General features: G+C 47.1%; 1 protein-coding gene and 1 long non-coding RNA gene across 2 annotated transcripts; one reads left to right on the top strand and one right to left on the bottom strand.

The window, feature by feature from the left end:
* The first annotated feature begins 1,459 nt into the window (after window positions 1-1,459).
* Window positions 1,460-15,800, top strand: LOC139054011 (INO80 complex subunit B-like). Its single transcript, XM_070530578.1, has 2 exons — window positions 1,460-2,592; window positions 15,355-15,800. Exons 1-2 carry the CDS (start codon window positions 2,164-2,166, stop codon window positions 15,763-15,765), a joined length of 840 nt encoding a protein of 279 aa, XP_070386679.1. The 5' UTR covers window positions 1,460-2,163; the 3' UTR covers window positions 15,766-15,800.
* LOC139054012 (uncharacterized) lies at window positions 15,788-21,155 on the bottom strand. The gene is made up of 2 exons (XR_011510963.1): window positions 18,643-21,155; window positions 15,788-15,883 (listed from the first exon to the last, which is right to left on the bottom strand). It is a non-coding gene; the product is annotated as an uncharacterized lncRNA (long non-coding RNA).
* Between the last annotated feature and the right edge of the window lie 1,566 nt (window positions 21,156-22,721).

Genomic DNA, 22,721 nt, shown 5'->3' with positions numbered 1-22,721 from the left:
GCAGACATTAAGCACGTGTTTGCCAATCATGGCACCTGTTGGCTAGATCACGCTCTCCGGGATCAGTATTCACCACGTAGAATTGTGGACTGCCACTCTTTTGATCGTATGCTTGAATCCTCGCGGCACAATGAGAACTTTATGTGCAATATTCTAGCAAGAAATTTGGGAATTCCAGTGACAACACCAGTAGACATCAGAACAACCAGGGAGTTAGTCCATAGCAGCTATTGCTGTAAAAAGGAAGACTGGCATAAGCACAAGAATTGAGATGGGCATACTACATGCCTTTGTTCTGGCAGTGGCCCACTACTTTGGTGATACAGTTAATGATCTCCACTGTCACTGGACATAATAAGAGTTCTTTAATTATACACTCGCGCACCCGCCGCCTCTCCGGTCGCCTAAGTGGACATACTATGCTGGCTGATAGCGGCCCCCTCCCACTTTTAGTACGCTTCACCGCGTAACTAAAATGTACTGCGGCAAAGAAGCCGTACATTTGTATTGAGTGAATAAACAAATGTTTTTTACAACAGTACAGAAATAAACGCGCACCATGCATCATTCTACCACACGAAAGAGCGTCGCAACATACGGTAGCTGATTCACACAGGCCGTGTAGCCCACTTATCAGTCGTAAAGGGTATTATGGGTAATTCAAAATTTCACACACGCATATGTGTTTATGTTTACGTTCGCACTCCTTGCGTAATAAGACTCCCAGAACTTCCACAATAGAAAGTAATTTACAATACACAAACGCAAAGAACACAGAGATATGTCTCGCTTTAAACTCGGGAGTCATGCAAATGACATATAGCGCGCGTGAACATGCTGTGTGTTAGCGTCGTAAACTTCATACTAGGGAAGGAGCTAGCACACCACAATCCCGCGTCAGCCGCAAATGAGACCAAAACTGGAGCACATGTCTGTGAACGCGCCACTCTGCTCCTCCACCAGCCCCGCTGCACGGCTGCACCACTCGTTTCAAGCAGAGCACACCAAACACACATTCAGCGCTGAACAGTGGGCGGTCGACGCAGTTGCATTTACATGACTTGCAGCGAGCAGCACATCCCTCGATGCCCGTTAAGCAAAGTCGGGCACGGCGACGTCACATCGCGGTTCGCAGAACTTCGCTGCCGAGGGGCTAGGCCACTTCGACATTTCAATTGCCAAGGGGGCACGGGTCACACAACGCAGATTCTGTACTGCCAGAGCTCACCGATGCCAAAGCCGCTCTGCCGCACCGCCACTACTCACGGCTTTCCGCCAAGTAACACAGAACCTCAAACCAACACACAAGGAACGCACGCACAATCACATGAACAACGTTGAACAACGCGCGGTCCAGAGGACGATCACGCCGAGGACGAACACGCCACGGCGTTGCTCGGCGCCAGCATCGCGCCTTCTCAATGCTGTCCCCTCACATTTCTCTCTCGCAACTACTGCTCCTCGCGCGTGCGCAGAAAGAGCGGTGAAATCCATTTTCGATGTGCTCGTAGCTGGTTCGTGGTGATCTGTGTTTTATGTAGGGAAAGCGTTGTGTAGGGTTTCTGTGACAGTGGTTCTTCATTATTTGACAAGGTGGCCATACCCTTTTTCGATAGGGGTTTTCGGCTCTTCTGTGCATGTAAAACCCTTCCATCCGCGCGTCACCGCCGTATGGACGGGCTTTAAGTGCATGCAGTCCGCAAAAGCCTAGAGCATCTGCAGTTAGCCTTCGAGACTCATTTTTTGTTGCCCAGAGGCAGGCGCAAGGCAGGCAAAGTCGAACAGGCGCACGTAGAGGTACGAGCTGTAGGTGTTCTGCGGTTCGCCAGGGCGTGGCTCTGGGCACCAAACGACGACGGGCACATCGAGGCACTTTACCTAGGACCCCAAGTGTGCATCATCGAAACCGCCTGTCAGGATTTGCCAATTGCTTTGCATGCCGTAATGTGGCCGTAACCACTGTGACTGTCACGTTTAGTATCACGTGAGCCCAACCAGGAATGCAGTAAGCTATGGTTAGCTGCAGGGATATTATTTGGGCATGATTAGAGTACAGCCACAGAAGGAACGCTACAAATGCTAAAGGTATCTAATTCAATGGCTATGAGCGCTCTCAACCGCTAACATCTGCTTCGAGTTCAGCAGCTCCAACAAAGGCCCGCAATGATGCCGAAGAAGAGAGAAACCAAGGATGAAGACGTCGACGTGCTTGGTCTGCTTCCATCGCACAAGCGGCACAAGAAGCACAAGCACAAGAAGCACAAACGCAAGCGCGGTGGCACGGATCAAGAGGAAGAAGCTCCATCGCCGCCCGCGAGCCCGCAGAGTGGAGACGGCAGCAAGCCTGCATTGAAGCTCAAAATTAAGATCGGCGGCCAGCAGGCGCTGGAGAAGAACGTGACTAGGGCAGACGAGCCGAGTAGTCACAGCGAGGACGAAGAAGAGGCCTGGCTCGAGGCCTTGGAGTCTGGTCGCCTCGAAGAGGTAGACGACGAGCTCCGCAAGATGAAAGACCCTACGCTAATGACAGCTCGGCAGCGGGCGCTGCTCGAGAGCAAGTCGAAGGACAAGGACGAAGACGGCCCCGTTCAGGTACTCCATCTCCCAGGTTTTGTTGCCGTTGAAGAGAGAGAGAGAACTTGAGTTTTAGAGGTGTATTATAGACCCTCAGTCCAGGGTATTGCTTGTTGCATGCGCCAGTGCCGATTCGATGAACGCAGCAAGCAACCGCTGATCTTGTATCTTATAGGCCACCCGGCGTTAGAATCAATAAGAGTTGGGTTCCTCAGGAGGAGTGGTGGCGCGGCTAAGCAGTGCCAGAGCATGTGTTTTGTGTTGGAGTATTGACTGCAGTGTTTACATTAAGGCGGTGGCAAGTCTGGTGAGCCCCAAATACGGTGGAATCTAGGTGGCGTTGGTTTGTGCATGTCTTGTGCGATACCTGCATTGTAGAGCATATTTTTGGAAAGACTAGTTTGGGCTTCTTACTGTTTAATAAAGTTCACCATGCATGTATGTGAGACAAGACATAGACAATTCGTGCTTCTTTCCGCATATAATACCTTGCAACATGTGGGACATAAGAGAAAATGAATAGCAGTACGCCAAGATTGAACAGCTACAACTTTTACAGACTTATGTCTGATTTTTTGGCGCAAAAGCACCTAAGGCTATTTTGCACCAAGCGAAAGCTGTCGGTTAAAAGCAAGTTCATAGAGATTAAAATTATTGTTGAAGTCATTCATTATGGAGTGTTAAAGTAAAATGAACTTGAAGCTTGTGTAGCATTTGTGCAGATTTTAGAAATTTGATGACATTACTAAATTGCATGACAGGGTGGTCCCCAATTATGAGTGCCAGGCAGCCTTTTACATACTTAGTAACAAGATGGGGATAAAATGGGAGGACACAGCACGACCGATAACTTTCAAATGGTTTATTTGAAGGTGAGGCATATATGTCGATACGCAAAGACGGACTTAAAAGATTAATAACTGAAGCAACAGCAAACAGAAATTTGGGCACTGACTGTGTAAGCACCCGTCCTTCTCTATCAGGAAAAGAATTATTTTTGATTGTACATTAGTGTGCACTGTGATAGTGTCTTTCTCAACACTATATGTATGTGAATGAAAAACAAAAAGGTAATATTTCTGTGCATGGCATTTGCAATGCCATATGTGCCTTGGTTTCGAATGAACCATTTGTTGAGAAAGTTAGCGCTCATGTTGTATCCTTCCTCTTTGTCCTTGACTTTTCAAGTGTTCCCGTACCAGAACATCAACCTTTGTCAATCTCATACAGACCTGCCAAAAATTGCAGTTTGTGCAAAAAAGTAAAATTTTCTTGAAAAATTTGTTTTTTTTTACTCAAGATGCAGAGTATCAAAAACTCATTTCCAGGCTTTCTTCCGTAGGAACGCTGTGAAAACACCTGTGCCACAGGCAAACATATATTTTATGTTACCAGTGGCTGAAATTTCTGTTGGTCTTATATATTGGTTCTATTGAGGGAGTGGCAATGCTGTGGGGAGTACTGTATAATCAAGCAGCTCTGGAAAATCAGTCAGTGACTGTATCGCTGTACTTTTGAAGTCAAGGACACAGATAAAGGTTGAACGTTATTGGTGTTATGACAACTGTAAACAAGTGCAGAAAATCTGGCATTTCACAATAAAATTGTAAAAGCTGGAAGGTATACCCTTTGCATGTAATACCCTTAAGGCACAAGAATGTATGATGAGAAATAAACAGCATGGACTTCTGATGCTCATTCTGAGAAATGGGCAAACCATACTTGTGCTGTATAATTAAAATAAAGTGGCACAACATTGCTGTGAGCTATACTGTAATGGAAATTCTCGTTCTACCCTTAGAGGAAGTTTTAGTATGGGGCCCAACTTCGATGCCGTCTATTGATATACATGTAAAATTCGGAAATGCTTTTCTGAGGTAACCCCTAAAACAATTTTAATAGGATTCGTTGCATTTGAAAGGGAAGTCTAGTGACTGTTGGAAGCAGAACTTCAATATAGGATGTAATTTGCTACAAAGATTACTAAAAATGGGAAAGCTTGAAAAAGCATGAAGCTTACAAATCTAATTCTGCTCTTGAAACAGATATTGCAGTTCTATAAGCTGCATCCATTAGAACATCGATGGCGAACAAATTTAATTTGCAGTACTCAATCTCCGAGCTGCATAATCAAAGGGTACTGAAATCTGCTACATTGTCCAGCGCCTCGCTGGTGATACCAGTACACCTAAGCGCCGCCTCGAGACTTTTGTCACCTTATACAGTCCGAGATGGCATCCTTTATCGACATACAGGTGCCTGTGGCCATGTGACTATCCATACCTTTAATGTATCATGATGCCCCCTCTGCTGGCCACCTGGGCCAGCAGAAGACTGGCATGCGTTAAGGGTGTGGTGATCTGGCATGCACGCCGATGACTACCTGTATGTGGCATCCTGCACCATTTGTCAAGCTCGTATGGTCGTCGCAAACCCACAACCTATGCCCTTACAACCAATAGCCCTTCCTAATGAACCATTGAGTATTGTGGGCATTGATCACATGGGCCTGGTTCCTTGCAGCAAGCATGGCAACTAATTTCTCATTGTGGCCACGGACTACCTGACTAAGTAGGTAGAAGCTCGAGCCATCCCTGATTCTGCAGCTGCTCATGTCAAGACATTTATTAATGAGTGCCTCATATTGTCATGACTAAAGGCTAGCAAGGGAACAGAAGAAAATGAATTGAGGGACACGAGCAGTGACCATGCTCCCTTTGAAAGAAGATGAAGTTGATGCATCGGCTCTTGTGGTCTTTGAATACAGAGCTAGGTTTTGTCCCGTTTTTTTTGACGTCGCAACACTGATGGAGGTGCTGGACTTCAACACCTGATGCTCGGGACTCCTCTGCGGAACGGCCCTTCCAGTCCGAACCCACAATCAGTTCTGGCTATGGATACTCCTGTCCACCACTACAGTCGCCGACAGTGAGGTCTTAGCCCTGAGGTAAATGCCCTTAGAACTCCCCCAGCCAAGGAGTCCGCCTGAAGAAATGGCAATGGCAGGCGTTTCACAGGTGACTGTTGAGCACCCTTGGATTCCAGGGACCTTCCACGGTGATGTTTTTGAGGGTGCCGAGGATTGCCTTGAACAATATGAGAAAGTCACCAAGGCGAATCATGAGACCTCGGAACAGGAACTCTCGCACACATACTTCGCCCTGGCAGAAAGCGCTTGTGCATGGTACGGGAACCGGGAATGCACTGTCTTCCTGGAATTAATTTCGGCAGCAACTTTCGGATACCTTCGTTAACAACGATCATCGCGACTCGGCTCAGCAACTCATCAAATCATGGATACAAAAGCCGAATGAGACCGTTGCCATGTTTGCGGAGGACATGACCCTCCTCTTTCGCCCAGCTGACCCCGCGGTGCCTGAAACAAAGAAAATTTGACATTTGATGCGAGGCATCAAAAAGGCTACTATGATCGAGCGAGCACTTCAACAACGGTGCCAGCAGTGCAACTGACTGAGCAACACCTCGATCAGCACATCTGCACTGACTGTCGGCAGTGAGTGTTCCCTGCGTGAGCTCGTCCGCAAGGTCATTTGGGAGGAGCTTCGCAACCTTGTGGTGACTCTGCAAGAAGCTGTGGTGGCTTCTGTCGCAGAGGTTGTACAGCAAGAAATCAGGCAAGTGTTTTCTTTGCCTGAATTGCTACCAGACCAGTGGTCTATATATACTATGCGTTGGCCGTCCATCATCCAACCCCAGCGCCGCATAGCTCGTCATCCCTGCCTCGTCCTTACTACGAGTCGTTGACCCCCCCATTCCACCTGCCATCGTTGCCGACCCCGCAGCTTAATGTGCCTATGGAAACGCCATCCTGCTACCCTCTGCCAACTACTCCAACTTGTTCGCAAAGGCCGCCCATCAGTCGACCACTTGTTCGCAAGACGGACTTGTGACGCTGCGTCGACCGATGTCCACTTTGCTTCCATTGCGGGGAAGCCAGCCATATTTACCCTTTTTGCTCGTATCGTGGCCTTGGATACCAGATCTTGGCAACCACCTTCCCTCGCGCTCGCCGTGACAACTGACGCAACACCAGTGTATCCACCATATCGTTGACCCCGCTCTCCGTCACCTGCACCGAGTACTTCATTGCTCCGTTGCAATTATGCTGATGTAGTCCGGGCCAGGCCCCCTAGTCCTCGTTGGGGAAACTAAATGCAGCAACCTCTGGGGGGAAGGTTGCAGCCCGTCGAGGTGCTACCACGCCCCCAATGCCATCAGTATGACTGGACGATACGTCACCGACCTCAGTAGAAATCGTTAGCAGCATCCTCGCAGTTTACATAGGCGGACGCCCAGTGACAGCGTTGGTAGATACTGGCGTGGACTTCTCTATAATAAGCCAAAAACTCAACGATTGCCTTAAGAAGGTCAAGGCTTCCTGAATGGGTCCCCACATAAGAAATGCAAAAGGCCAGTTGATGACGCCCACAGGAAAAGTTACCGTTAGAATTAATATCAGTGCCTCGACCTTTGTTGCTACTTTTGTTGTTTTGCTGGAGTGCTGCAAAGACTTGACCTTGGGAATGGAGTTTCTGCATGAATATGGCATCGTAAACATTCCAGACAGGTCGGTCACGTTTAGCATGGGCCTAGGTTCAGTTGTATTCTGTACAGAGAAGTGATGTAGACCTTTACGCATCGCCGATGATGTGACCATCCCATCGCGCTCATGCACCCTTCTGTTGGTGACGTGCGATGTACTGAGCAACTCCTACGCTGTTGCCAAACAAATTCTGGCATTGCTATTCAGCCATGGCATATCCATTGCAAGAGGCATTGTCAACATTAACTGTGGACGCACAGAAGTTCTCATAACAACTTTAGCCAGAAGTGCCGGCATCTTACAAGAGGTATGACAGTGGCGTATGTCAGAGAGTTCACTCAGGTCACAGACTGCTTCACTGTAGAGCAGGGATAGATCTCAAGGTGCCTTGAGATCTATCCACCAATGTTGGCCCAAGCTTGCTGCCTGTGCAAAAACAAGGCCTCCTGGAGCTTGTACATCAGTTTCAGGACTGCTTCTTGTCGACATCAAGAGTTGGTCAAATGCCATTAACCAAACATCGAATTATCACTGATGATACAGCCAGGCCCATACGGCAGAAGCCGTATCATGAGGCCCCACGGGAATGCGAAGCCATAGAAAGTCAGGTAAAAAGAATGCTTGAAGATGATGTTATTCAGCTGTCGAAGAGTACTTGGGCATCGCCAGTGGTGTTAGTAAAAAATAAAAGGACGGCAGCTTGCGTTTCTGCGTTGATTACTGCAAGCTGAATCAGATCACCAAGAAAGATGTTTACCTGCTACCTCGTATAGACAATTCCCTCGACACACTGTGACATACACATTATTTCTCGTCAATGGATTTAAGGAGCTGGTACTGGCACATACAAGTTAACGAGAGAGCTGATGAAGTTAAAAGATCCATCAGGACGATTGGCACGCTGGAGCCTTAAGTTTCGAGAATTCGACATGGTTATTGTCTATAAATCAGGAAAGCGGCATAGGGATGCCAATTGCCTTTCTTGTGCCCCATTTGAATCTGATGATGCAGCCTTTGTCGGAGTTGTCAATTGCGCAGAAGCAATTGAACAACCGGAATTGCAATCCATTATTAAGTTTCTTGGAGGGTCAGACTTCGGTTGTCCCAAGGCTTTTTGCAAGAGGACTACCATCATTTTGCTCGTGTAACGACGTCCTGTATAAGGCGAACTTCTCTCCGAACGGAAACACCTACTTACTCATCGTCCCAAGACCTTTTAGGAGTGAAATAATATAGGCATGCCATGATGATGCAACATCCGGTCATTTGGGCTACACACGAACACTGTGCAGAGATGAAAATACTATTGGCCGAGACTCACGGCGACTGTTCAACAATATGTCCGGACATGCCTTGAATGCCAGCAGCGAAAAGTGCGAGCAATCAAACCAGCAGGCTTCCTCCATCCTGTTGAAGGACCTGAAACTCCATTTGCACAAGTAGGAATGGACCTTCTAGGCCCATTCCCAACTTCTGCTGCAGGTCACAGATAGATTATTGTAGCCACAGACTACCTCACTCGCTACGCTGAAACCAAGGCTCTGGAGCAGAACATAACAAGTGAAGCAGCCCGATTTTTTAGAGAATGTTGTATATAGGGATGGTGCTTCAGCAGTAATATTAACTGACAGAGGAACTACATTCACGGCCGAGCTATTGGACACAGTATTAAGACTTAGTGGAACAGCTCACCGACGAACAACGGCGTACCATCTGCAAATTAACATACTGACAGAATGCCTGAATAAGGTGCTTGCGGATATGCTCTCCATGTATGTAGGTGTGGAGCACAAGAACTGGGATGAAATCTTGCCATACATCACCTTCACATACAACACGGCTCAGCAAGAGACAACACAAATGACACTGTTCTGTCTCCTACATGTTCGCGAAGTCACATCTATGCTAGATGCACTGCTGCCACATGAATGTGATGGCATCGAAATGGATGCTGAAGAAGCCTGACAACTTGCTTGCATACGTATTCATAGACAGCAGGATTACGAGTCGAGACACTATAATCTTCGTCACCGACCAGTCTCCTACGGGCCCGGAGGGAGAGTTTGGGTTTGGACTCCCATTCGCCGTCGCGGCCTTTCGGAGAAACTATTAAGGCGCTACTTCGGGCCATATAAAGCTCTTTAGCGGCTCACTGATGTCAACTATGAGGTTGCTCCCGATAGTCTGCATTGCTCAAGGCGTCGACATCTATTATCAGAGGTTGTGCATGTGATCCGGATGAAGCCCTATTTGTCCGAGTGAATTCACTGCACCGCAAGCATGTCGCAGTCTTGCTGCCGTGATGATAAAGCAACGGGACGACGCTTTCTAGGAAGAGAGGTTAATGTGACGACTAAAGGCTAGCAAGAGAATAGAAGAAAAATTGAGGGACACGAGCAGCAACCACGCTCTTTTTGAAAGACGAAGTTGGTGCGTTGGCTCTTGTGTCTCTGAATACAGAGCTAGTGTTTGTTTCTCGCATCCTGTTTTAAGGCAAAAGCCTTTAATGGCTCATGCTCGCGACCACGGCGGCATCTGTTTGCAGAACATTTCACACTCCACTAGGAGGCGCTCGTGACATCATCAGAGTGGTGCGTGTACTGCGCATGCGCCCAGTAGATGGCAACACCCTCGCGCTCCGAAACGGCGTTGGCAGACTCCTTGCTAGCCGAGTCAGTCGGATGTCTCCGAAGCGCGCTCCCGTTTCTCCAGCAACCCAAGGGTGCACACGCTGCCAAACGAAAGTGCCAGGTGCGGCAGGCTCAGCGACAACATTCGAGTGGAAAGGAACAGCGTCTCCCAGAGTCTCCCAACACAAGAAGGTTGAAAGCCAATGAACGGATGCGACTGAAGCGACTCAGCCGGTCTCCTGGGACAAAGGCTAAAGAGGCAGAACGCAACTGACAACAATGGTTGGCATCAGAAGCACAATCTAGTACATTAGAAAGAGAGGTACCCGTTCCAGAGTGCCCCTGTCACACAACTGTGCTGTCTCCGAGACTGCAGTTTGCTGTAGCGACCAACTACTTTAACAAGCATTTCGTTCAGGACACGTTTGGTGCTACGTGCTCTGTATGTGATTGCCTATGGTTTACTAACGACTTGGCTAAGGCCCCACAACAGAGCTATGAACTTCTGAAGGAACATTTCCCTGACAGAGACGTTACTGCATTTAGTGTATGCTGTACGTGTCTCCAATCATTACGGGAACCCAAGATTCCAAATTTCTCAATGAGCAACGGCTACATCTACCAGTCGAATCAGCCAATAGATGATTGAATCGACATCACAGTGCATTCAAACCAAACAGAGCAGTTCAGACAACAGCAACAGAGGCAGTCGTAGAAAGGCTTTCGCCTACTGAAGTTTAGCTCAGCAAAGTGCCCATCCATCTTTTTGACGTCACGACAATATTCCGGAATGGCACGCTAAAGATGCCAATTTAAGACCATGGCACGGCATTTATGTTGTGTGCCTTCAAAACTTCCTTGTCCAAATGTGGAATACGAGATGCTGCAGTGTCCTCTCAGCATCCATAAACAAATGGACAGGTCGAGTGACCCAATTGCACCATAAAAGACAATCTCTTCCTACGTCTGTCCCACACACGACGATTGGGATGACATCGCTGTTGCGGTTCTCACTCCAAACACGTGTCAACAGGGAGTCACTTGCGTCACGCCGTTTCAGCTGCTCTACGGGAGGACACCTAGATTACCGTAAGAACACCTCCTTGGCTTTGACATGTCTGTGAAAGAACGCCCTGCAAAAGTGGACTCTAGTGATATCCTGCGCCAGGCTAGCCGCCTAGCTCTGCTAGCAATGCTGTACCGGCAAGCGCAGTTCAATGCAGCTTCTCAGCAACATTCTGCTCTCTCTTTCCATACAGGCGATTTAGTCATGGTTTAACAGGCACTGCATTTACCTCGGTGCTGCAAAAAATTCTTTCCCAAGTTTTCTGGCCTTTTCAGTGTTGTGGAAGTTCTGGGTCCTGTGACATTTCATTTAGTTGCGATTCCCGAACTTGGTGACAACCGTCGCAAACGCACCCTTCCTACTCACGAGATGAAGCTTTACGTCCCTTGTGAAACCTGTACTGAACTCCTGTGCTAACTCGAGGGGAGAGGGGGTGGCAAATGTAACGGTAACGAAGAGTGCTGCAAGTGAAAGAAGAGGAAGAGAAGGGCAAGAAGAAGGATGGAGTAATGGGTCAGAGGAATAGTTGGTTTTTGCAACAGCTGAGATTTGGGTGTGTCGTGTACCACTTGGAACCCGCTCAAGGCACCGGACTCCCGTTACAATGTTTACAAGAGTTTTGCAAATGTTTAGAACTTCTTGCTCGGCGAGTTAGTGTATGGCTATGTTAGGAAGAGTTGCATGTACAAAAGGACGAACACAGGAAAAAAAAAAGTAGTAGGCAGAAAGAGCACAAGCTATCAGCTCGTTTTATTAGTTTCGAAGCTGTACATATCTGAAAAGTGTGCAAAAGTTGTACTCGCATATAGTGGTGTATTTGAGAGCTATATATAATACATCGTTTTTGTCTGCTTTATGTATCGTATTTACTCGAATCTAGGCCGACCGCCTAAAATCCGAAGCCAAAAAAAGAAAAAAAAGAAGATATATTACCTCGAATGTAGGCTGAACAAAAAAACCGAGGACAGCGTTCACAAAATGCAAACAGCATTTATTGAATCTGAACGTACAGGGCTCATTCAACGTCGTCGTCACTGCTAGACTTGTCACTGTCACCTTCAAACAGTGCACTATTCGCAACTTTCACGGCCTATAGGGGGCGCCACCTTAAATCCAACATGGCTGTCCGAGAGATGAAGAACTAGAGCAGTCGGTGCAGTGCTGCGGTCGTCTTGTTCAGTGACATGTTGCTTCGCGTCATCATGTTGAAATGTCTCTTCAATTTACACGCCCGCTGTCGTTAGCCTGCGTAACGGCTCACATTGGGCGAGCAGAACACAGGATTCGAAGCCTGCTTGAAGGCGAGGAAGTCCTAAACGCTGGTCATTTTGTGTGCTGCGGCATAAAAGCGTGCACGTCAACGTCCGTGACTGTTGAAGGCCTTTGCATACAAACTACGCGGCTTCGAAGCAAACCACACGAGCTGTGGTTTCAGTTTTACCGCGACGGTGTTATTAAGAGAAGTGACCGTGCTTTCTATTTGCTATTCTATTAATTTGACCTCTTTGAACGGGTACCATGAGCTTTTATACGGTGTGATGCTCTCTGCAAGTTGTTACTTAGACCGCTTGAATAAGCCGCCGTGTCAAGAAAACAAATCTTTCTGGTGTTGCGCGACCGAAGTCCTTTACATCGACGGCGTGAAAAGCAGCGTTTTGTGTGCGAAAATTTCTTGTCTAGTTATCCCTGCCTGTGTTCGCAAAGCTGGATGTTGAACACGAGAAGTAAACGAAAACCATATCTCACAGCTTTTGCGAGCTAATACGATAAACATTCACCCTTGTAATTTAGTTGTTGCGCTTTATGCGTGCTGTGCAAGCTAGTCTTGCGGTAGTTTTACAGCCTGCGCGAGTCCTACCGCGTCTTGCCTATAGACAGATCGAGCGCTACACAGCTGATATTTACCGGTCCGTGGCAATGCTCGCTTCATCCTTCCAGTTATCTTTATAAAATAATATACACGCAGATCAGCTGAGGGTTCGCTACGCGAACACTGCACAGTAGTTTAACGTTTGTTGGACTACGATTTGTAAGCTTACGAGTGCAGTCATGCGCGCCTGTGCACACGTTGCAGCCAAGCATCGAAGTGGCAGACGAGGTACGAATTCCAGGTCCCTCTACGCCTGCGTCACTCTGCTTCGATGTACAAATGAGGAACTAATCTCTCTGTTCGAAAATGGTGGAATGTCAAGCCGGCGTTGCAGAGCACGAATGCATGAACGAGAACCAGAAATTTTAAAGCAGGTACAAGGCTTCACGGAGAATGTTTGAGCTCCAACGTAGCCGCAAAGACATGAGTGGCAACAACGCAAGCATGAATCATTCTACAACATATTTAAGTTAAGATTGCGCATTATTTCTTTCCCTGCATGTAATATAGTGCTGTGCTCTTTATGGAGGTGCGTCTATTCGCGATTTCAAGTGCTCGGAATTGTCGCTCATCTGTCATATTCCAAAAAAAGTCATCCGGCATGAAGTGCGCATTGCAAACCTTCATCGCTTCCTTGAAAGCTTTGCCTATCCGCAGCTTAATAATCAATTTTTTTCTCATGGACGCAGCCGGTGGGAATGAGTGAGGGCTCACACCACCTACCACACAACTACCGCTCGGCACCCATTGCGGCACGCAGCAAATACGGTTACTTCTATGTTTACTCATTCTGAGCATGTTAAGTGTCCTTCAGGATCCCACTGGAGCTTTGAACGCGTTAAAACATCAACCAAAAGTGAAGGAACAGCGTAGACAACACCAATACGCTACGCGAACGGGCGGCAGCCAGCGGCGAGGATAATCTTTCGATAGTTTCCGGCCGCCGCCGCACGACGGCGCCACCGTACGTGAAAGTTGCGAATATCAAAATACACAGCCGTCTGGTTGGCGTTGCCGATTTGCCCAAGGTTGTAGCCTGCCGCTTCTCTCTTTCGCAGCACGTAGCGCTGAAAAGCTATCAGCTTTTCTTCGAAATAGCTCGGCAGCTTCTGGGTGATTGAAGTGCAACGTCGGAGGCTGAAGCCGAAGCGCTTCATGAATTTCTGAAGCCAGCCCCGGCTGGCTTTGAAATCCTTTGGCGTTAGGCCTCGTTCCCTCGAAAGTTCCCTAGCTTTCGCTTGGAGCACGTCTGTTGTCACTGGAAGGGCAGCTGCCCTCTGCGTCCGAACAAAGTCGGCCAAAACTGTCTCCACTTCATGGTGACGGCCTTTCTTTGGTCCGCTAAATGCTATCCTCGTTGCGGCGCACGCAAGAAGCTGCTGTCATTGTCCCCTCCAACAACGGACATTTTTCTCGTCGACGCTGAAGTCCCGCCCGGCTTGAAGGTTCGGCGATGCCTCTGCGGCTATCACAATTTTTCGCTCGAAAGTGGCACTGTAGTGGCTCTCCTGCTTGGTGCCATCGCGATAACCCCACGCCGCACACCGATACGGCCGACATTACCAACGCCTCCTATAATATAGTTAGAGGAGGCGTTGACATAACGCAGTCAAAATGGCGACCTCGCTTGTGTACGGTTGGCTACTGGTACGGCTAGTAGCGGCTGCGATATTGACTTTTCTAGATGGCGCTAGCTATGCAGCATATTTAGCAATTTCAATAAAAAACTGGCGCGTTCTTTAAAATCCTCGAATCTGAGCCGACCCTAGAGTTCTTGAAAAAAAAAAAAAAGACTATCGGCCTAGATACGAATAAATATGGTATGTTAAGTGCAGTTGGCAGATTTCAGTAGAATTTTTCATTGCCAAGTCAGAGTTGAAAACTTTACTAATAGTTTGTCTGAGAAAATTTTTGATATTAAAATTTTTTACTAAGGATAGACAAGCTAAACCAAAAATCCGCTTTCTACACTCACTAGGTTTTAACTTTTCCTGCTAAATGTAATAGACCTCATCAAATTCAGTGCAGCGACTGCAGAGAAAAATGGTTTCTCCTATCGCATGTGTTGAGATAGGAGTCCCCGAATTAATGCTTCCTCTTATATCTTGGCATAAATGCTTCTTGATGTCATGCCCTTGGTGCAGGCAAGTAGCAACTTCAAGCAGCAGACCAATTTCAAGTCGGGATAAAAATGGCAATCTTTCCCTTAAGCAGAATGCTTCGGACTTTTTGCACTGAGTGGAACACACAAGGTCTGTGCTTGTTCTGTAGTACATCCTTTAATAAAAGTATACGGGTTACTTTGCTGCCCTCACTATGTACGCCGTTCAGCTGTGTAGTGCGATTCCTTTGGAACCCCCCCGACACTCCAGTCTTTGTATTTCGAGTACGAGGGTTCTTTTTTCCTAGGAGCACTGGAACTTGCATTCCCCAGCAACTTCGTTCATAACAGCCCACAGTTAGCCTGACAGTCACAGGCAACATACCTTGTACACTTTTGACAAAGGGTGTATTTCACTGAGTAAAGAACGCTGCGATTTAGAAATGCTGATAAAACAGCCCCAAGGTAAACAAAAAGGTTGATGAATTGCATGTTGGACTATGTTTAGAAGGATATGGTTTGCTGCAGACATGCAAACATGCATTACAGGTGGAGCCCATCAAGGAGATGACTGAAGAGATGATCCAGCGTAGAATGCAGCGTGCCAAGAAGCGCAAGCAGCAGGCCGAAGAAAAAAAGGAAAAAGACAAGAAGCAGACCATTGAGCGGCTGCTCAAGAAGTCAGAATCTCGGCTTCGGGCCAGCAAGAAGCCAGCTAAGAAGGCAGACACACCCAAGGTATCGCTGCTGCGGAGCAGTGAGGCTGGCACGTTGCTAATGTTTCCAGCTGGCCTTCCATTCCCTCTAGCACCTGCTGCGGCTCCCCGCGAGTACCCACAGAAGGCTTTGTGCGGCATCAAGGGCTGCCCGAATCCAAAAAAGTACTCCTGCTCCAAAACAGGAGTGTCCCTCTGCAGCCTGGAATGCTATAAGGCAAACATGCTACAGATGTGCGTGTGAGTTGTCCTCAAGGATAAACACGTTGTCCAAAACAAGCATTTTTATTGTGTCTTTATATTATGAGGCTGCAAGAGTTGAGAGCAGCTGTTGTGGCCATTATCCTTTGCCAGGTCATATGCTGTTGTAGAGAAGGGTGAACAATACTGTTAATTTGCAAAAGTAAGCAAGTTCCAGAGACAGTATTCATATTCATTACATTTACGGAGTGTTTTGCATAAAAGAAACCAAACAAAAAAATAATTGCGAGAAATCATGGACAATGAACCAATGCAAGTGAATAGACAAACACTTCTGGAAAGCTGTTTGCTTCATTGAAGATATATATTAGTTGCACTAAGGACATTTATGTAGTGTCTGTTCCATTAACCAGTACATCTATAGCAGTACTGGGGCATTCTCCTGCAGCCACCACAAGGGGACAGGGCAGCCTTCCCGAGTGCTCTACCACAGCATCTAACCCTTCAAGTGCCCTAAAGCTCGACACAAGTGCCATGTACCATCTGGCCCGGCAATTTGCTTACACGCACAACTTTAGACGACGTTGCAGAGGCATGTCTCCGACAGAGCCAAGTTCTACCTTCGCATTGTCTCCCATTGCCTATTTTAATCTGATACATGCCCCGCAACCTGGCTAGATGAGAGCATGTGGTCTTTGTATCAGCAGTGAAAGTTCAACCGCAAAAACTGGCGAAAGAGCCGAAGAAAGCAATTTGATTTAAAAGACCCTTCCACCAAGCCCCATTGCAAATTTTGGTTATTCATTAGAAGTTGTGAAGTGGCATCTAGGCAACGTTTCACCGAAATAATTTTTCAAATCTATTCATTATTGCTGGAGCTAGAAGAAATTGAACTTCCTGTTAACATGCTGCCAGGAGACAAGTGTCACTGTTAACAGAGATGCTCTCCTTTTGCCTCGACTAGTGTCTGCAAAAAAATTTTTTTTCCCTGCCTTCTCCCATACTGGAGCTAAGGGGTTCATGCGACAAGACCTACCTCCTTTTTTTTTTATTGCTGGGCAATGCAGTTCGCTTCTTGCATTGCATGATTAACCAAATGCATGTGCTACGGTCGGTGACATTCCAAGCAGTGTGGCTTGCATGGAGGCATCTGTGCATGTTACGTTGACTCTCTTGCTTGACGTGCAGCTCCCTCAAGAGGAAGGCCATACAGTTGTTTCATACTTTGCAGACACTATCACCACCGCGTGATCTACTAGTCGCGCTTGTTTGTTTGCAGTGCCCAAACCTGGCGAGGGGCCCTTTAGAAAGTGGAAAGTGGCACACCTTAGGCAAATGGGACCAGTAGCATATTCTTTAATTGTTGTGACTTACTCATATCACTTTCAAAGTTCAATTACTAAGCTAGTACACCTTAGGCGAATGAGACCAAGAGCATATTTTTTGTCATCATTTCGAGTTAGACTATTTTTCAAAGTGGAATTGGTAATTTCCTCAAATGCATGCTTGAATATTCATTTTAAAGGCCAATTGCAATGAAATTTTCGACCACGTAAGAAGCCCAGTTTCAGGTCATTTAGACAGACAATAGCCTCTGTGAAAAATCTTGCATTTTAAATACAGGTCAATTCGTCACAATTCATACTGAAACTGAAAAAAAAAAGGGAAAGCTGCCATTATCGCCTGACGGAAGTGACGTACAGTGGAGAACCAGCCCGTGCTGTCTCCTTGCTTGTATTCTGTTCTGGTGTAACGCGAAGTGTTTACCGAGTCCAGCTGGTTTTCTCTATCTGGTAGTCTACATTCAAGGGCCTCGATGTGTTCTGCCTCTGCTCCAAGACTGTATTGTGGTGGCCAAGCTAAAGGTGTGGTATAGTCTTGCTTAACACGGATGCAATCTATGCATGGCACAGTTGCACTACATTGGCAAAAATTGGATGCTCTACAGTCTATAGTCAGGTACAACTTTAGAAAAAAGGAGCTTTTACTCCTCTGAGGCGGATGCACATGAGCATCCTCCAATGGGCAGGCACTCTGGACTGACATCATGAGCCGGACGGCTGGTGAGCCCACCGACGAAAATGGCCGCCCACACTTCAAACTGGGCCAAGTCACGTCAGCCCTCGTCAGAGTGAATTCCCGAACTGTTTTGCAGGAATAGAATGTGTCCTATCGCATTCTAGAGCAGCTGGAACAGGGTGCTGTTCAGGTTCACTGAAGTGAGTGTGTTACGACAAACGAGTGTTCGCTCACTGCGCACTTGTCTGCTAGCGCTGCGGCAACAACTGATTGCCGCGCTGCTGCGGGTAATGCCAATTTTTTATGTGAACACCCCCTGGCACACTTCGGCCTCTGTGGCCCCAACCCACGGGCTGCCCTGCTTCCAGCTTTGATCCTCCCTCTACCCCTTGGGTGCTCTCCTGAGGCCTCCATTTGTCGGTTACATGTGCCCTCCTCGAGCAGTGCTATTGTCGTGACAAAAAAAGTGACCCGTGACTTATACAACACCAGTCAGAACTGTGCCCCTTCAGACACAGCTATCGCCAAATGGGGTGTCCGTGCCCACTACCTCAGCGTGCGGGTGTGCCTGCCTTCACGTACTTGTTTAAGGCGCGGTAGCACTGGGTCGATACGAGACCACACAAGACACTCACGCCAACGACTGACCGACTATTCAGCACAGTGCGTGACTGAAGCCATCATAACAGGCTGACAAAGCAACCATATACAAATTAACTGACGAGCACGAGTTGTCGTACCGCGACAGGCTTGCTTGTCGACGGCACAGACAAAATCAGCATGCCGACCATTGTTCGACCGAACCCCGCACGATTGGCCTTCGAACCGACAACACCATAGCGACAGCGTCTTCGTTTGTATATATAATTAATCGTGCTCAAAATGAGTCAGAAATGCCTACCCAGTTGAAATGCACAAGCTTCAACCCTCTCAAGCTGCGCATGTGAAGTTTGAGCCAATGTTGATACTGTCCAGCGAAGGTTAAGCCTGGCGCAGTGAAGTTCGTGCACCCGTTACAGGCAGTCCTGAACTGAAATGTAAGCAATTAGGATGAAGGAAACTGCTTTTATAATTTGGTTCTGGCCTTAGCGATTTGAAATCAACTACACTTCACCTCGCACGGCACGAACACAATAAGCGTCAAGCTGCGACATAGTGCTGTGCCAACATACGTATGTACGTCACCAATCCCTGCTGCTGGTCAAATTCCCTACGTAGATGGGTGAGTCTGTGCGTGTTGTTATGCTGAGACATTTCTTAATTCCATAGATTCACTGTTTACTTCTGCATCAAACGGGAAACAAGAGACGATGAATTCGGTATACAGCAGCATAAACAACCGTCTCACTCAGTTATACCAGCAGTGTCAGTGCTGTCATCCACGTTTTTGCGAGAGAACACAGCCTATAAATGAGCGCGTATACTGAGCACAGTTGCTTTATGGCATGCGCTAACTGCAAGTATGATGGAGTTAAAGAAAAGCAGAATCAGTAATAAATTAACAGCCCGTAAAGTACGTATCTGGATCATAGTTACCATTGTTTAAGTGGTTCGGCCGTTCATATTGACTCGTCTCAGGGTGGAACAGCATTGCAGATATATGCAGATTTGTATGCTTTGCTATGTTTTGACATTATTTCACATGAACGATGCATCTTTTCTGCAATATTTGACGCTAACAACTATATGCGGCTGTATTTGTCGATGTTTACCTAAACAAGTGCACCACTTTGATAAATTCCATGTGGAAGGCTGTGCGTGAAGACTTTTTGAATATGTGAAATGTCTGAATGATGTGTAAAAAGAAAGCTCTAAGTGCAGAAATTACTGACAACAAACTACAAGGCAGCTGTGTCTGCAGACGGAACTCAGCGCACCTTTATCGGCTGCACTGTTTGCGCAACAGTGCACTCAGGTCTGCTCACTCAATAGTTGGCAAGCGTTACATGGCTTCCAGGGACGAAATGCTGCCCCGAAGAAGCCATTAATAATTATTCGAGATCCATGAAACGTAGAACCAATGTGCACTCAACATGAGTGCTGGTACACAAACCAACCGGTGAATGCCCTGGCACCCTTCCAAAACGTTTGCAGCGGCGTGCAGTAGAGGGCAGCACAGGAAAATGAAAAAACCGGATTACTGCCATCTGTACAAAGGATAAGTAGCTGAGGCGTGGCACGGCCGGCCTAGAGGGGCTCGGCTCGTTGCTAAGTTTGCGTAAACTCACGACCAGCCAGGCCGGACTGCGGCCGTGATAAAACTTAGCCTATTTTGCTCTGGTGGTATAGCAATCCTGCATGGCTTGCTGCCACATCTACACTATGGCCGCCATGTGACGTTCTTCTTTGTGACAAATGCAGCATGCAGTTCCTGCTTGTTTCTGGTGCCGTGGCAGAAAGAATTTCGTTCGTTTACTTCGATGCGTCCGATGCAGAGACGCACGAAATATCTTGAATATATGCACTGAAAAGATCGTTTGAGAATATCACCAGTAAATACCACTTATCTTTGGTTTGCGTGTGCCATCGCGGTATATAGTACTTATAGTCACCTCAAGAAAGCATTTGCCAAGCAAATCTCGATGGGTGACTGTGCGGTTGAAATGTGGCTTGTGAAGCTTCGTCAACTGCAGTTTACATGCTTTGTGTGTGTTGGCTGGTCTGCATCGCACTTGCCTGCTGCGCCGCAGTGCACGCTTTCGCTCTGAAAGCTGGGACAGGAAAGATGTGTTCGGCCTTCCTCTACTCTGTATTACGTACTGCACAGCCATTGCTCGTGTGTGAGTACATATTCAAGCATCTGATGGCCATGCAACGCATCGGCATTTTCGCAACAGGGAGAATGCACGCCAAGAGAGACGCCCGTCAACTTACAAATAATGAGAGCAATGTGCCTGCCTGCCTAGGTACGTGCAACGTGGTGCAACTGCGAGATCGGCAGCTACGTGCGGTTCAATATTCGGCATATCCGCAAACCGCTTTACCGCCAGGTGCACGCATTGTCTGCATAGGTGCTATTTAATAACTGCTAATAACAAAATGAGGCAATTACCAGCCCTGCAGCTTTGCCAAGATTACTTTGAGAGTGTACGCTAGGCACTTAGTCAATTTAGCCCAAGTAAAATTTTGTTGCAGTTGGCCTTTAAAGGGCCCCTCACCAGGTCTGGCCATTTTGAGCTGACAATCGCAGAGCATACAATGCGTGCTAACGATCGTGTTTGCAAACAATTACATCGCTACATGCTGCGGAAAAGTCAAATTTCAATCCGAATGCCGTTTTCCCTTTCCCTCGTAACCACACTGCAATCTGCATGGTGACCTACTTATGTCCCTGCACCTACGTTCTCGTGTCCGCAGTGTGACGCCACTCGTGGCGACACGTGACTTTGAGAATTATTCAAGGCAACATCTGTTATATGTGTGATCATATAAGGGGACATCGCACTAGCATGTAAAAAAGGACATGGACAGGAACACGAAAAAAGACACACATGTTCCTGTCTGTGTCCTTTTTGACGCGCTAGTGCGATGTCCCCTTATACGAATAACCACCAACTAGCCCAGCTTTCTGCCTTAAATAAGTGTGATCTGTTGCTTGAATTGACGAATTGAAGTTGAGATAAATAATAAAACGCACAAGCAGAATGTCTGCATGTTTTTTGTTTTACTTGCACTTCGTCTGCTTGTTCCCATGGTCATGCAGTCCCGTGCGCAGGTACTGAAACTATGCCATTTTCTACCGTGCTCCAGCGCGTGATCATGCTCTGCGATCCGCTTGTTCTGCCTCAGTATTCGTGTAGCACTGAATTATACCGCTAGTCATGTGTCCTTGTGCACAGCGCGCAAAATCCTGCGCTGTACAAAACAAGACAATAACAACAGCTCATGCGTGACGGCGTCAGCAGAAGTGTGCCACATCACAAAAAAGCAAAGAAAAAAAAAAGGAAGAAATTGAAGGCGGGGCCTGCGACTTATACGTCACGCGATCCTCGAGGTCCGGCATGGGAAAACGCAGCAAAGAAATTTCGCTTGTGGAGGCTAAACAGGGCGAGTGGAGAGAGTGTCTCGCTATGCAGTGGAGCTCGCCTTCTGAAATCATGGGTTCGCGGCACTGAAATATTTTTATCTTGGCTATTAATGAGCCGATTTCAAAAATTTTTGAGGCAGAAGGCTCCATAGAGGACACGTGACAACTTCCAGCATATAACCAAAATTTGCTATGGGGCCTGGTGAGGGGCCCTTTAAGGCATAAGTTGCATTGGGAAAGGTGCACAGCATTCTAAGAAATACTCTAATAAGTTGTTTATACCATGTTATTTTTTATGTGTTTCTTTTTCATAGGCCCCTAAAAAAGCTGCAAAATATTTAAGAAATGACCTAAGTGCATGTTTGTGCATCTGAACGACAGATACGGGTAGCATTTGCGACTGTGCTGCAGCACCTCCTCGCCGAGGTGTGGTTGTCTATATTGGCACCATAAGCAAACTCCCGGACCTTCTAACTCCTTCACTAAAACACACACATATTCACTTTTGTAGCACAAGTTCAATCAGAACTGTCCCAAAATGTTATACGACACATCTTAAAAATGACTTTCATCACTGCTTTTGAAGTTGATGCCCTATCTTGGCATGCACAACTGTGCACATGGCATCTCAAGGGGATAACGAACATTACTTAACAAACCTGTGATCACATTTTAAACTTTAAACATGACATCACTGCAGCCACTTGATAGAATCAAAAAGCTGTTACTTGTCTTCACCATCTTAATGGTGCATCAAAGCCTAGTGGCTCAAAAAGAACTGTCCAGGTTTAGAAAACAAGCAGTACAATGCTTAGACAAAGCAGAACTAACATACAGAATTTAAAACTTCTTTCCTATGTGCCTTTGCAGTGGCAAACTACATACAGCTTCACGCAGAAACTAAAGTACTGGCAGCATATATGCTTACCTGTGCGGCCCTTGTTATCTCTGGC

The sequence above is a fragment of the Dermacentor albipictus genome, unplaced genomic scaffold, assembly GCF_038994185.2.
Source record: "Dermacentor albipictus isolate Rhodes 1998 colony unplaced genomic scaffold, USDA_Dalb.pri_finalv2 scaffold_480, whole genome shotgun sequence".
Classification (NCBI taxonomy): Eukaryota; Metazoa; Arthropoda; class Arachnida; order Ixodida; family Ixodidae; genus Dermacentor; species Dermacentor albipictus.
Note: the sequence above shows the minus strand (reverse complement) of the source record. Positions and strands in the feature narration are given on the sequence as shown.